Raw genomic sequence first — 14225 nt, forward strand, 5'->3', positions numbered from 1 at the left:
CATCAAGTGTAAGTATCCCAGCTCTCCACCCACTCACCACAGGACTGCTCTGCCAGCTCAGTGGAGTTAATACCCAGAGTTCTGTCCCATGCCTCTTGCTAACGTGCTTATTTCCTGGGTCTATGGATACCAGCGCCAGTTCTCCAGCAACTCTAAACTATCCAGCCATCTGCCATCCCAACTACACCACTGCCTGCCAGTCCCAAGCCATCACATTGTTACAAAGTAAAAGAGAATGAATCAACTTTCCCTTCAGATGTTAAGTTCTTAGAACAATCTTTTTCTAAATGTGTTATTGTTAAAAATGTTTTGTTTGGTTAAATCAGCTAAATTGGCTGCATCTGCAGCAGTGGCAGCTGGTTGGGTCCTTGGGTGTCGTGGTTATAGTCCAGAATCGGGACATGAGATTATGGACGTTTGTATTGCTCTCTCACTTTCAGAGTCTTAATGCCCCAACTTCAAACTAACTTCTAAAACGAATACTTTAACTCAAGCTCACTTTTATTTCAGGCAATTTGTGAAACATACATATTTTGACACCTTTAATTCTGTGTATGACAAACTTTACAGAATAGGAATGCATCAGATTACTACATTTTATGTTTTGTATTGGGAGTCAACAACCTGTCTCTGGCATTGAAATTAAATAGTCTCTTTAGAAAATAATCTTGATGTGACTTCTATATGACGTCCGGAGACCCAGACTTCTGCTCTACCCCTCCCTCCCAAATAGCACAATAATGAGATGTTTCTATTGTACTTCAAGTTTTTTGGTTTGACTTTTGGTATGCACAATGGATGGAGAATCTTCTCTGCCGACAGGTCTATGTTGTAGAATAGTACTCTGTAGAGCTCCTACCTCTACCAAGGCCCAACAGTCCCCTTGTGAAAACACTTTTGATTTCACTAGATCTGGATTTTATTTGGACCTGCACCAAATGGCACACACTCAGATATCTGTCACCAAAAATGGAAACAACTGCTAACAGGCAAACGAACAAATGCAGGTGAAAACACAACCTTTTTCGTGGAGGTAATTAACTAATATATGTAAGTAAGGTCACTACGGTTCATCAAGTTAATTCTTGTATTCGTCACTGTGAAAACTGTGAAATTGACCATCTAATGTTTTAAATACATATAAAAATACTTGAAATTAGGTTTTGCTGACGTTGAAAGTTGCCAGGTTGGATAAAAGAAATCTGAAAGTCTTGCACACATATTTTTTCATTTTGATTAAATATCAACAACAGCATTACAACATATCGTTCGCTGTTTGGGTTTGTGTCTTGGAGAGAGCTCATAATAAACTAATGCCACGATTAGGCGTTTTCAACTTGTGGTTACGGATTTGTTAATGGAGTTACGAGATCTGGCAACCCCGGCTGTAGTACCGCACGGCTGTGAGCTGACGGAGCCTCTGACAGTCAGACAACGTGGAGACCCGCAGGAAACATGGTGCTCGACTTGGACCTGTTCCGGACAGACAAAGGGGGAGACCCTGAAGCCGTCCGAGAGATTCAGAGGAAGCGGTTCAAAGATGTCACACTCGTGGATAAACTGGTGGCTGTAGACTCAGAGTGGAGGAAATGTAAGCGCCGCTTCCTTTTCGGTTGTCTCCCTCAAAGAAGCTAATGTTAGCGCGGCGGCTAATGGTGCTAACGTTAGCCTCACGTCAGTGGAGAATAGCCCACGCCCAACTCCATTAGAAATACGGTCAATTATATTGCCGGCATCTGAAGACAACCAACTGTCGCACTCGCATAGGATTTAAAAATACTTTCCACGTGTTAAGGGCCCAGTCTTTCATTCGGTTCCTGAAATACAAAAGCAGCTCCTGTTATTACACTTTTATTATGGCTTTGCTTGTTCTGCCACCGCAGCGGTTGCGCGATAGCTCCGCTGCAGTGGACTACGAGAAATTTCCGAAACTTGATCATTTAAATAGAAAATAAAAGTATGTTTGGTGCATTATATCCTTGCCGAATTGATCCTTGACAATTTTTTTAACTGTATAATAAAAAAACAACTTACATAGGTGATTGTGATTGTCAGTAAGTTAATCTAACATTTTAAGCACATATTTGAATGAAGTCTGGCCGGACGTTCTCATAACAGCAAGAGGATAGGAGGTAGCTATGTGGCTAATCTTAGCATAGCCGGCACATTTCAGCTAATTCAAATGAGCCGAATCGTTATCCTCCACGTACTCAAAGTTTCTTAGTTTCAGGGTTTTAATGGAAGAAATCAATTACTTGTTAATCACACGTTCCCATAGGTGTTGGCTTACGTGAAGGCTGCGTTAGCTTAGCGATGCTAGATGGTATCGTGAAATCTGATGCAATCCCAGTCAGCAACATGTCAAATCAGGCTCGCCCTGCAGTGTAGCTACAGTATCAGTCTGATGTAGAGTATGATGAGACTGATTCTGTCAGTGCACTGAGGTCCATGTTGAAGTGACAGAAATAGTTATTTTTTTATCATGGTTTTTAACTATATGAGTGTAGATTACTACTGAGAGTAACCCCAATTACCAGCCCTGCTCCTGCAGTTGTCTCCCACACATCTACTGACAGTGCATCGACTGTGCCCCTTAACAGGTCGCTTCACTGCAGACAACCTCAACAAGGCGAAGAACCTCTGCAGCAAGAGCATTGGGGAGAAAATGAAGGTACAGAAGGAATCGCAGCAGCTGCAGCGACACATAGTTTGGAATTTGACCAGTTTATTTGCATCCTTACATATATTTCTGTTTTGGGGATGCAGAAGAAGGAGCCAGTCGGGGAGGATGAGGCTGTACCTGAAGAAGCACAGAACCTCGAGTCCCTAACAGCTGAAACACTATCGGTATTGTCTTAACTTTAAGCTCTTACTCTACCTGACTTATGGCTGTAACGATACTCCAAATCCACGGTTCAGTTCAGACCTGGGTTTTTGAGCCACGGTTCGCTTGATACCTTGTTTTGTATTTTTTTGAGGGGGGATGTAGTGGGTCAATCAGAAAAAGTGGGATAATATTTCTTAGTTATATTAAAACACCAACATTTGGGACTGGAAAAGAGAAGAACATTAAAGAACGTGTTGAACTTGACTCCACATAAAACTACAGAAACAAAAATGACCAAAGAATAGGAAAGAGGGTGCATGTGTCTCCCACAGTCTCAATGTCCAGGGTTCAGGATTCAGTGTCACTCACAAGCCCAAGATAGCTCAGATCAATCCAGTTCAAACAATGAAGAACAGATGAAACTCCAGGGAAACTCCATAAGGAATAAACAATACACCTGATTTCCTCCTGACTCCAACTTTTTGCGTATTGTGAACTGAAACCCTGGCCGTCTGGAACGTTACAGCCCAAACCTGAATGGTTGCACATTATTACATGAATCTATGGGGATGAGATGAAGAACTTAAAACCCATTAATATCTTTATTTCTGTCTTTTCTTCTCCTTGCTTGTTTACATATTTTTTTTGTCTGTGTCAGGCCCTGACAGTAACCCAGATCAAAAAGGTGCGTTTGTTGGTGGACGAGGCGATGGAGAAAACTGACAGTGAGAGGATAAGGCTGGAGGGGGAGCGCTTTGACTACCAGAGGGAGATCGGCAATGTTTTGCACCCATCTGTGCCCATCAGCAATGACGAGGTGGGAGTTGATTACGTGACTTGGATTTAATAATACAATTTAAGTTGTTAATCTTCTGTTAATTTATTGTCCCACTCTTTGACAAAATCTTCAACCATTAAACGGATTGAATGATACATGAGTCTGTGAAGAATGTCAGAAGATCTTTCTGCAGATTTGTGCAAGAATGGTATCCTGGACATACAAAACAAAAATACTAAATAATAATGGCTGAGTAATTGCCCGTCGGTTCGATTCCTGTCGCCGCTCTCGCGTCCAACTTGGTCTCCAGACAGTGTTTTCCTCGTCCTTCAATCTTTTTTTCACTCTCACAGTTATATACACTCTGTATATATCGAAAATCGTATCGTATAGAGTTCGTTGTTAGCATTTTTTTAAATCTTTTTTTAGTGTCTATAAATAGTGTTGTTAACACAGGCAAGGCCCCATTATTACGATCAAGTCCACTCCTGTAACACACTCTAGACCAGTGGTCGCCAACCATCTCTTCACTGTCAACCCCTGTAACACTCACTGCTTGCGGTTGTGCGGTAGACCAGCTGTGTGTCGGTTATCTGTTGTCAGTGTGTCCACTACTGGTAGAATTATGTACTAAACTAAACACCAGGACACTACCGCATGAAGGTGGGCCTCGTCCGATCTTGCAACAATCAAAGCCCCGTTAGATCAAATTAAAGGATTCAGAAAGTGAAATGCTGGAGCCTTTTACAGAAATTGCAAAAATAATAATTATGACCTTCCCAAGTGTTTTTAAAGATATTTGGGTGGTAGATCTTGGCTTACGTTTCAAATTAAAAAGTGATCTTGGGCTTGAAAAGGTTGGTGACCACTTCCCTCGACCGATTGACAGTCAACCCTTCCCTTCGAATGTTAACTTCCAGTTTTTTGCCCAAAGATCAGCATCAGCTGGAAAAGAGTGGAAGCCCACGGAGGAGAATTTAGCAGATGAAGAGCAAAGAGGAAGTGAGCACAACTTTGTAGAGCTGACCCCCCTCCTCATAAACATGACCATGTTTTTTCGTCATAGCTTGACTAGCTGGCTAACCACACTATTTACAGACACTAAAAAATGATCAAAGATGCTAACAACGAACTCTATATACAAAATATGAATTTATATGACTTCTTCGAACCACATAACTAATTTCACTGTTTCTCCCTTCCCCCTCTCTTCAGGATGAAGACAACAGGGTAGAGCGCACCTGGGGCGACTGCACTGTCCAGAAGAAGTACTCCCATGTTGACCTGGTGGTCATGATCGATGGTTTTGAGGGTGAGAGGGGAGCTGTTGTGGCTGGGAGCAGAGGATACTTTCTGAAGGTGAGTTAAAATACAAGCTCAGATACATGTATGGACAACCATGCGTCATACAAACAAGAAAACTAGTGCAAAAATCTCAAGCCAAGAGACCAGCTGTTGAGTTGTTTTCCTTTCCCGTGTTGTGTTGTTTAGGGCCCTCTGGTGTTCCTGGAGCAGGCTCTAATTAACTACGCCTTAAGGATCCTGTACAGCAAGAATTATACCATGCTCTACACACCCTTCTTCATGAGGAAAGAGGTCATGCAGGAAGTCGCCCAGCTCAGCCAGTTTGACGATGAGCTTTACAAGGTTTGGACAACATTCTTCACCTTTTTCTGTCAATAGGGAATACGTTTAATGGCTCAGTTTCAGGCTGTTTCCAGCAAAATAGCTCTTGAAGGCACCCCCCCCAAAATAAGAATTACACCATCAGTGAAGAGTCAACCACTGACATACTAGCAATCTTACTTTTCTAAAGAAACCAACTCTAGATAGTTATGGTAACCTGAAGTTGTGTGGTGTATGTAACCTGGAAAATTACCCATCAAGATGTCTACAGCAGCTGTTGGGAAAAATCCCAAGAGAGGCCAAGACTCTCAACCTGATTGGCCAGACTTGGGATACCTTGCGATCCTAATAACCACAGTTTGCACTGATTAGGTGGTGACCTTATATAAAACCTTATATAATGTTCCAATAAATAAACCAGGCAAGGACTCCAAATTTAAAATAACTTTAAACAAGCACATTAAAGTGCAAACAAAATGAGATTTAGCTCTTGATAATATACAATACAATTTCAAGAGAATGATGAAACTACAAATCGTGAACTCAATCATTTAAAAACAAAATTTGATAGGCTATGGGATACACCCCAGGACTCGGTCGACCACAGCAGGGCCTTCCTCAGAAGAGCGTTTATAATGATAATGACCAAAAATCCTATGATCCTGGGGTCCACTACTGATGATGTGTCTTAAAATTGAGAGAAGGATAAACAGATACACATATGATGTCTTTCCCTATCTTCCACTGGTGGTTGCTAACATCTGGTGAACCCTGACATTTGCTGCTGGTTGGCAATTTATCATCAATATAGTTCAGATAACATTCAAACGTACAAGGGGTATTCTCTATATTCTCCTAATTTTTAAACAAATTCTGCATCTTAAGCCATTCTCAGCATACTAACCTAAACTTTAAGCAACCAACCTGATTTCGTTTAATGATGTGAATGTACTATAAAGACAAAAGTGGTACGAGGTATGTCTATTGTATTTAAGCTCCCACAGTAGTTTTCCAGGGAAGTTTAATGAATGTCATTGTCCTACTGTGGTATTTCTGACCATGAGCTGCATATGCTGAGTCAGCTGGATCAATGGATTTCTGTCCACTGGTACTTTTTCCAGGTCATCGGTAAAGGCAGTGAGAAGTCAGACGACAACTCCATAGATGAGAAGTACCTCATTGCCACCTCTGAGCAGCCCATCGCAGCCTTCCTGAGGGACGAGTGGCTCAAACCCGAGGACCTGCCCATCCGCTACGCCGGCTTCTCCACCTGCTTCAGACAGGAAGTGGGCTCCCATGGCCGAGACACCCGCGGGATCTTCAGGGTGCACCAGTTTGAAAAGGTCAGAAATGTCCCATTATTGTCAGTGAAATACAGTTCAAATACATAACTAATAACTGTTTGTCAAAACTTCTCTGATTATTTCCAATATCCAAAAACCTTAAAACAAACATACACCAAAGTAGTTTGAAAGAGGATAATAATAAAATGTGTTTTTTAAAGGGATTCACTTATTTACACTGATTTTGCTTGTGCAGTTGATCCATTAAGTTTTCCTCTTTGTCTCCCTCTAGATTGAGCAGTTTGTGTATGCCTCCCCACATGATGGCAAATCATGGGAGATGTTTGATGAGATGATAGGGACGGCAGAGGAGTTCTACCAGACGCTAGGAATTCCTTATCGCATTGTTAACATTGTCTCCGGTAGGTGTGACACACGCACAATTTTGGCTTTCTCACGTTTGAAGCATCTAATAAACTAATACAAAAGTTTTATTGCTTTGGTTTGTGACCTTACCGCCTTTTAAAAATGGTCAGGCATAATAGATCCATGATGTATGAACAAGTGTCATTGTTGTTTTTGGTTAGTCAGCGGTTACTCAAGACAGAGTCAAGAGTGAGTAGAATGTTACAATGAAAGTTAAGAAAGAGAAGAAGGCCCCTGTAAATCCAGACTGGTGCGTCTAACTTTATAATCAAATATTCAGTCTGACATTTGAATTAGAATTAGAATTATTTTTTATTTCATTTTTACTTCTCGTTTTATGTGTAGCAGCAAAATGTCAGACTTTTTTTCGAATACATGTCTCATAAATTCTGGAGGAAATCAAACAAACACAAAGTAAACTTCAGTACTGTTCAGGTCCTGACAACTTGTGATGAGTGTTGGTGTTTATTGTTCAAGTGTAAAGTGAGTGCAGGTCAGCAGGAGTGTGGATGGAGAACACTCAGGAGCCCTGGCAAGAGTGCAGTGTTTCATTTTTTAAAAATAATGTAACACTGCATCTAAACATGCATGTGCACAGGTTGTTGCAGGAAAAACTCAATACAACAAACCCAACCATGAACATTGTTTGTTTGTTGAAGTTCTAGATTGTTGGGTTGATAAACTAAACTCCCTGCTTTGAGAAAGATTTTTATTTTGATGTTTTGTAAAATTAAACCTGTTGGCCGTTCAAATGTCATCAGATGAGGCTCAAACACCAGCTGCCACTGTGATACTAACTAACTGTGTACATCTGCTTGTCATCTCAGGTGCCCTGAATCATGCAGCAAGTAAGAAGCTGGATCTGGAGGCCTGGTTCCCTGGCTCAGGCGCTTACAGAGAGCTGGTCTCCTGCTCAAACTGCACTGACTACCAGGCCAGGCGCCTCCGCATCCGCTATGGACAGACCAAGAAGATGATGGACAAGGTGAGTGCTTAGTTCCAACGCAGCTGTTTATGTAGCCAGGATGTGAATTCTGCCTCGGCAGTTAAGGGGTTGGACGCTGAGACTTGCATCCTCGTTCCTGTCACAGTTGCGTGTACAATCAGCGCAGTCAAAAATTTGGGGCTGCAAGCGAGTCCGCATGGGGTGCATGCATAGCCTTGTGGACATGGGTGGATGACGACATTAACTGCCTTGGGTTGATTTATAGCCAGTAAACTATGATTTGCCTCCTTTTTTCTTCATAAAGCAAAAACATTTTACTCTGCTGCACTTAATGTTTTTAAAATTAATTAACATAGTACTTAAAAACAACTTGATGCCGGTTTAATTGACTGCCGTGTCTTTACCGTGCTTAACTAATGCAAAGCGTCCTTGGGTCCTATGAAAGACGTTATATAAATTCAAGCCATTCTTATTATTACCCATCTGATCAGAAAGTTAAATTCATTTGAAATGAGAAGGGCACTCAAATCCTGGATCCACTCGTTTATCCAGATCCGCTCCAATATTGTACGGGTTATCCTTAGGTCATGCCCCACCAGTGACAAAATGTTATGGAAAACGGTTGAGGAGTTTGTGTGTCATGCTGCTGACAGCCAGAAAGACAAATGCCAATGAAAACATAACTTCCATGGCAATCGAAGTGTAAGAACAATGAGTACAGTTGTTGTCCCAGGACTACTTGTAACGCGTGATGACAGCAGCTCTGAAATGAGATGTGAGCAGTGTTCATTATGACACTTCTTGGGTGCAGTCAGTTTTTCTTGGAAACAACAAACTGTCATTCAAATACCTGGATGGATGTGTTTTTCCTCTGTGGCTGCATGCTGGAAACACTTAGCTGCACATAGATGCGCTGTATGAATGTGTGTGTGAATGTCAAAACTGTACTGTAAAGCGCAGTCATCAAGACTATAAAGGCGCTATATAAACACAGACCATTTACTTCCTCTCTGTCTGTATATTATGCAGGCGGACTTTGTGCACATGTTGAATGCCACCATGTGCGCCACCACTCGAGTGATGTGTGCCATCCTGGAGAATTACCAAACCGATGAAGGCATCATCATTCCAGAGAAGCTCAGGGACTTCATGCCTCCAGGTAAGCTCTGCTGCATTCTTAACATCTGGCGTGTGCAGTGCTCATTTACAGATTACAAATAGCTGTTAGGGGAAAGGTCAGACATTAGGAGTAAGGTGATTTTCAAAATCTCCATTCTGGCAAAGTTTTTGTCCAAGGTGAGTGTATGCTGATTATGCTCAATGTAATCACTAATAGAAGGTTTATTTAGAAGCAGTCCGATAAATCTGCCTGGACCATGTATTGGCCTAAATTAGCTGAGATATATATATATATATGTGTGTGTATTAGTGTCTGTGCATATCAACAAGTAAAAATAATTTTAGTATTAAAAAATTATAAAGTTTGTCCACCAGATGGCACCAACATTTTTCTTTTCACCATAAAATGTCATACCTAGTATGTCACAATTTTAAGAGAGAGATTTAAAGATTGCTTGTTTATATGATGTTTTTTTATTAATTATATTACCATATTAAAATGATCTACCACAGAAGTCCAGTCTGACATCAGTGGGGTCTCTGAAGCATGAGTAGGGATTTCTACTGCTCAGGCTTTAACGTTGAATTAAAAAACAAACTATAGATGTATTTACTGGTCTGTCCTGGGAGGTTAAAGTGTTTCAATTCATGCTGAGACAAAGGAGCAAACCCACAGCTACATGCTTCGGGGCTGCAGAAGAGTGCATGCTGACAATTGATAATATATATATGTCTGCACAAGTTACAGATAACTACATTATAGCACTTGACACATTCCATCTTTTTTGTTTAATTTGTCCAAAAACTGCAATGTAAAATCAGCAGTGTGAGATATAATGTTTTAAATAGTAAAAAGAGTTTTATTTTCTTATAGGCTTGAATGTCTTTTTTTTTTCTGTCCTCCAGGTTTGACAGAGATCATCAAGTTTGTCAAGCCTGCTCCTATTGATCAGGAGATGGCTAAAAAAGCAAAGAAACAGCAGGAAGGAGGAGGAGGCAAGAAGAAGAAGCAGGGCGGAGGAGACCGGAACCTGCCTAACGCCATGGAGAGCATGTCCGTCAATGACTCATAGGCTCCAGTACACAACAACCGTGCCACTTCACCAACCTCACAGATAGAAACTGATGGACTAGAGCCCAGTCAGTTTCTCCCAAACTTTAGCAGTGGTTAGAAAATGGAGAAGTGAATCTCCCAGGTTGGCACTTGTTATTTTCATCACCGGGTACTGAAGGTCTGGCTCTATCCTATCTGTGTCTATCTACCAGGATGGTGTTCTTTTCATCTCAGCTGTTACTCCCCTCATTCTCTTAAGAAGAGATCGCTCTGTGCTCTCACCCATCCACGGTCTACTTCAGAGTCCACTCACCACCTGTCTCATCACTTCTCTCACGTCTGCAGCAACACTGAGCCTAATTCAAACAGATAAAACTTCCCTCGGACGGGACAGAGCATGTTCATGTATTCACATCCAGCTGATTATGTGACTGGTGTGTAGTGCAGATGAAGTGTTGATTGTTCACAGGTACACGGGGTTGTTTTCCAGCTGTGTTAAGGGATCTGTTCTAGACATTAAAAAGTGTGGTTTCCAAATGTTTTGGTGGTTTGTACAACTGATCTATTACTGTCTGGAATCATCATTCATCAGCTTTTGTTGAGACCAAAACTTGCAACTCTTCTGTGGTGACTTCACGTCTGAAATGTATTTAAAGTTGTAAAGAAAATATCAAGGAGAAAAAAAAACGGGTATTTTAACTGTCTGCGTTAGGCTTTCCCTTCATGCTGTCTCTGACCACAATCTTAATTTCAACTGTTGCTCTCAAGCTGATGATTAAGACTCTGACATTGTCTTTACTTGCGAATATAAAGATATATCTATTATGAGCATTGACAAAGTGGCACTCACTGTAAACAAATAAATACAGGTGATACAGAAGTAACATTTGTGTGGCTGGTTTTTCTGAGTGCTTGACTTTACATGTGTATAAATGTACACTCATTCTTTTATTGTTCATTAGAATGTGTCCACAAGATAAGGTAGATAAGAAATGCTTTATTCATCCCACACTGGAGAAATTTGGAATCTTCCAGGCCGACAGAAATGTGATAAGAGGCAATAAGGAAGACCTGCAGGTTACTGATTAACTCCAATAGACTTTACACCCATATTTTTATACTTCAGGAAGAGGATTCATTCTGCACGTTTGCACATTTACAGAAGTACGTTATGTCATTGATTCAGATATATCTGTAGCTCTTAATGTTCGTTTTTAATGTCTTGATGTTTCACTTGCAGAGAGCAGGTGTGTGAAGCGTGTCGAGATGAGTGACACTTCAGAGGACGACAATGAGATCTCCTTTCGGGTGAAGGTAATCAGAGTTTTGACTGTTAAAAATCGGAAGCAGCAGAATAAAGTAAGAATTGAGACACTTTTGTTTAGGTGTGTCAGTTGGACGACAAGGTTTTCTTTCTGTGATTCAGCTCAGTCCTGTAGCTATGTAAATATACATACACATACCGTATATTCAGCATTTTGTATTAAAACATATTGTTTGAAACATGGTTCTTCTGTGTCTCTCTCTCTCAAAACTCCAGTTTCTTGGGCGGGTTGAGGTGGTTCGCCCTGATGGACTACACATCCTGGAGGACGCAGCTCAGAGCCTCCAGGTCAGTCGCAGCTGTTTTAACCAAACTAGTATCATGGCAAAGCCAGCCAGACTTTGTCCACAACTTTGGTATGGACTGAATTATCTCAATATCTACTGGAGGACAAAATGAGGAATCACCACCGGGTTTGCTTAGGTTCATCCCCTGGGAACCATGAATGTCATCACCAAATGTAATGGCAATCCATCTAATAATTAAAAAGGATACAGACTTTAATGATACCCAGACAATGAATCCAAATGACTTTGCTGAGTCACACACTTTTCATCTATTATCACCATGAGGTTCATTTAGATGAATCCTCTGGGTACCATGAAAGTCTGTATCCATTTTTCGCAAATCCATCCAGGAGATATTCAAGCTAACAAAAGAAAAAAAAACCCATCAACCTCATGGTGGCGCTAGATGAAAAGTGTGTGGATCATGAAAGTCATCCTCTGTGTACCATGAAAGTCTATAGTTTTTCTGCAAAAGAGTTTATATATATATATGTATTCACTTTTTATTAACATATAATTAATAAACCACCACCAATGTCTCCTTCTCTTTGTCCCTCTCTTCTAGACGCCTGATGAATACTCCTCAGAAAAGTCAACCAAGAAGAGTAAAGTCCACCTCTTCCTGTCCAGAAGTGATATAGACATATTGGAAAACAAAACCAAGGTGTGTACCACTTATCCCACCAATCAGAGGGTGCATAAAACTTGATTAAACAGCTTTCTTACTTTGGCCTTGAATCATCACTTCCCGTCTTCACATTATCTTTCCTATACCCTCAGTTCCTGTTGTACCCGTGCCCTCTCTCCACCGTTTCCTTCTGTGCCCTCCTGCCATCCTCACCCAAAGTCTTCGGCTTTGTGGCCAGACACCCTGCAGCCGACATGTACCACTGTTATCTGTTCCAGAGCAAGAAGTTTGTGAGTATTCCCCTGTACAGCACAACACACACTACGCATGCACTCCCTGCAGGAACGATATGGTGATTTATTGTTTTATTTGGGTAAAGATGGAGGACGCTCATATAACCACTGGTAAACACTGAGATTAATGAGATATTCAGGCTTTCAAAGTGTCAGATAAAAAATGGCATCTCATATTTTAAGTCCTGTCATGTATTTGTTGTGTCTTTGCTTTTTATCCTGGAGCACACCTCTTCTTGTCATACATTTTGAAGCCCATGTTGATGTTTTAACAAATCTTGATGCTGCTACCTCAGAAATACAGCAACATCCAATCAGCTCTGTCTTTTCCTGACGTAAACAGGCTTAACACCTTTGTCTTCTCATACCTAGGCTGTACTGCAATGCACTATTTACATGTACCAGTCAATCCCCAGTGTCTCAGTGTCAGCTTGTGCACAACACTGCTGGTCGCATTTGAACCAACATCCAGGGCACATATCTCCAATCCTCGTCGTCCTTCAATAGCTGTCAGTTAAATTTAGGTTTGATTTTAATATTCTGTTAATAACTTGAAAGGCTCAGCATGCTCTGTCCCCCAGTTATAACTCCAGGCTGTAATCCAAGATCTTCCAACCAACACTTACCAGTACTTCCTAAATCGAGGCCGGTAACTAAGACAGTCGCAATCAGGTCTGAGGAGAATACTAGCACTTTATCGTTTATCATTGCTTAAAACATATTTTATAGGAACGCCTTCTAATGCCTGTTTTTGAACTCTTTTTCACGTGTCTTGTTTATTTTTAATAGCTGTAGAAATAATATTGTGTTATTATTTAAGAAATATAATATAATGATATACTGGACTTCTCTAACATCATTTCTTCAGGCTCATGTGCTAGTCTCATTGATTGGAGATGCGTTCCGAGCATCTAAGAAGGAGAGCGTCAGGGGAGGACGGGACCTGATAGTGGAGGCGCTCAGACATAAGGTTAGCTCCATTTATTGTTCACCACTATCAGGGCTGAACAGTCCTTGTCCTCCAGTTAAAGCCACCTCATATCACTATGTTATTGTTTGTACTTTATTTTGGTTTGTTCTCAATATACATCCAGTGCATTGCTTTACAACTTTCTCCTCTGTCCCACTCTTCTTCAGAATAACATGCTGCAGAGAGAGAACTCTGAGCTGAAGAGGAGGCTCGCAGGACAAAATGACTTCTGACTGTGCACGTTGTTCCATTTGTATGCTCAGTCAATACTTGTCATGTATGAGGAAATGTTTGCAATGCAATGAAAAAAAAAACATTCAAGCAACAGAGAAAAGGGGAAGATGAGTGAAGATGAGTGGAGGGAAGATGTAATTGTTTTTGGTTGATGAGAAAATGCCATAAATAATAATAAATAATAATGATTATTCCAATAAATGGGATTGATAAAGTACATCTATCTGTCTATCTATCTGTCTGTCTGTCTGTCTGTCTATCTATCTATCTATCTGTCTGTCGGTCTGTCTATCTATCTATCTATCTGCCTATTTATCTATCTGTCTGTCCCTCTGTCTGTCTATCTATCTATCTATCTATCTGTTTGTCTATCTGTCTGTCTGTCTGTCTGTCTATCTATCTGTCTGTCCCTCTGTCTGTCCCTCTGTCT

General features: G+C 40.9%; 2 protein-coding genes across 2 annotated transcripts; both read left to right on the forward strand.

Annotated features, from left to right (window-relative positions):
- The first annotated feature begins 1364 nt into the window (after positions 1–1364).
- sars1 (seryl-tRNA synthetase 1) lies at positions 1365–10943 on the forward strand. Its single transcript, XM_020089393.2, has 11 exons — positions 1365–1591; positions 2601–2671; positions 2767–2847; positions 3486–3644; positions 4821–4964; positions 5097–5252; positions 6353–6574; positions 6807–6936; positions 7768–7925; positions 8916–9045; positions 9912–10943. The coding sequence occupies exons 1-11, from the start codon at positions 1456–1458 to the stop codon at positions 10076–10078; spliced, it is 1554 nt and encodes a 517-aa protein (XP_019944952.1). The 5' UTR covers positions 1365–1455; the 3' UTR covers positions 10079–10943.
- A 233-nt stretch (positions 10944–11176) lies between these two features.
- LOC109630897 (PTB domain-containing engulfment adapter protein 1-like) lies at positions 11177–14012 on the forward strand. Its single transcript, XM_020089394.2, has 7 exons — positions 11177–11223; positions 11300–11373; positions 11600–11671; positions 12236–12334; positions 12451–12588; positions 13460–13561; positions 13729–14012. Exons 2-7 carry the CDS (start codon positions 11326–11328, stop codon positions 13792–13794), a joined length of 525 nt encoding a protein of 174 aa, XP_019944953.1. The 5' UTR covers positions 11177–11223; positions 11300–11325; the 3' UTR covers positions 13795–14012.
- Positions 14013–14225: the final 213 nt, after the last annotated feature.

The sequence above is a fragment of the Paralichthys olivaceus genome, chromosome 6, assembly GCF_024713975.1.
Source record: "Paralichthys olivaceus isolate ysfri-2021 chromosome 6, ASM2471397v2, whole genome shotgun sequence".
NCBI lineage: Eukaryota > Metazoa > Chordata > Actinopteri > Pleuronectiformes > Paralichthyidae > Paralichthys > Paralichthys olivaceus.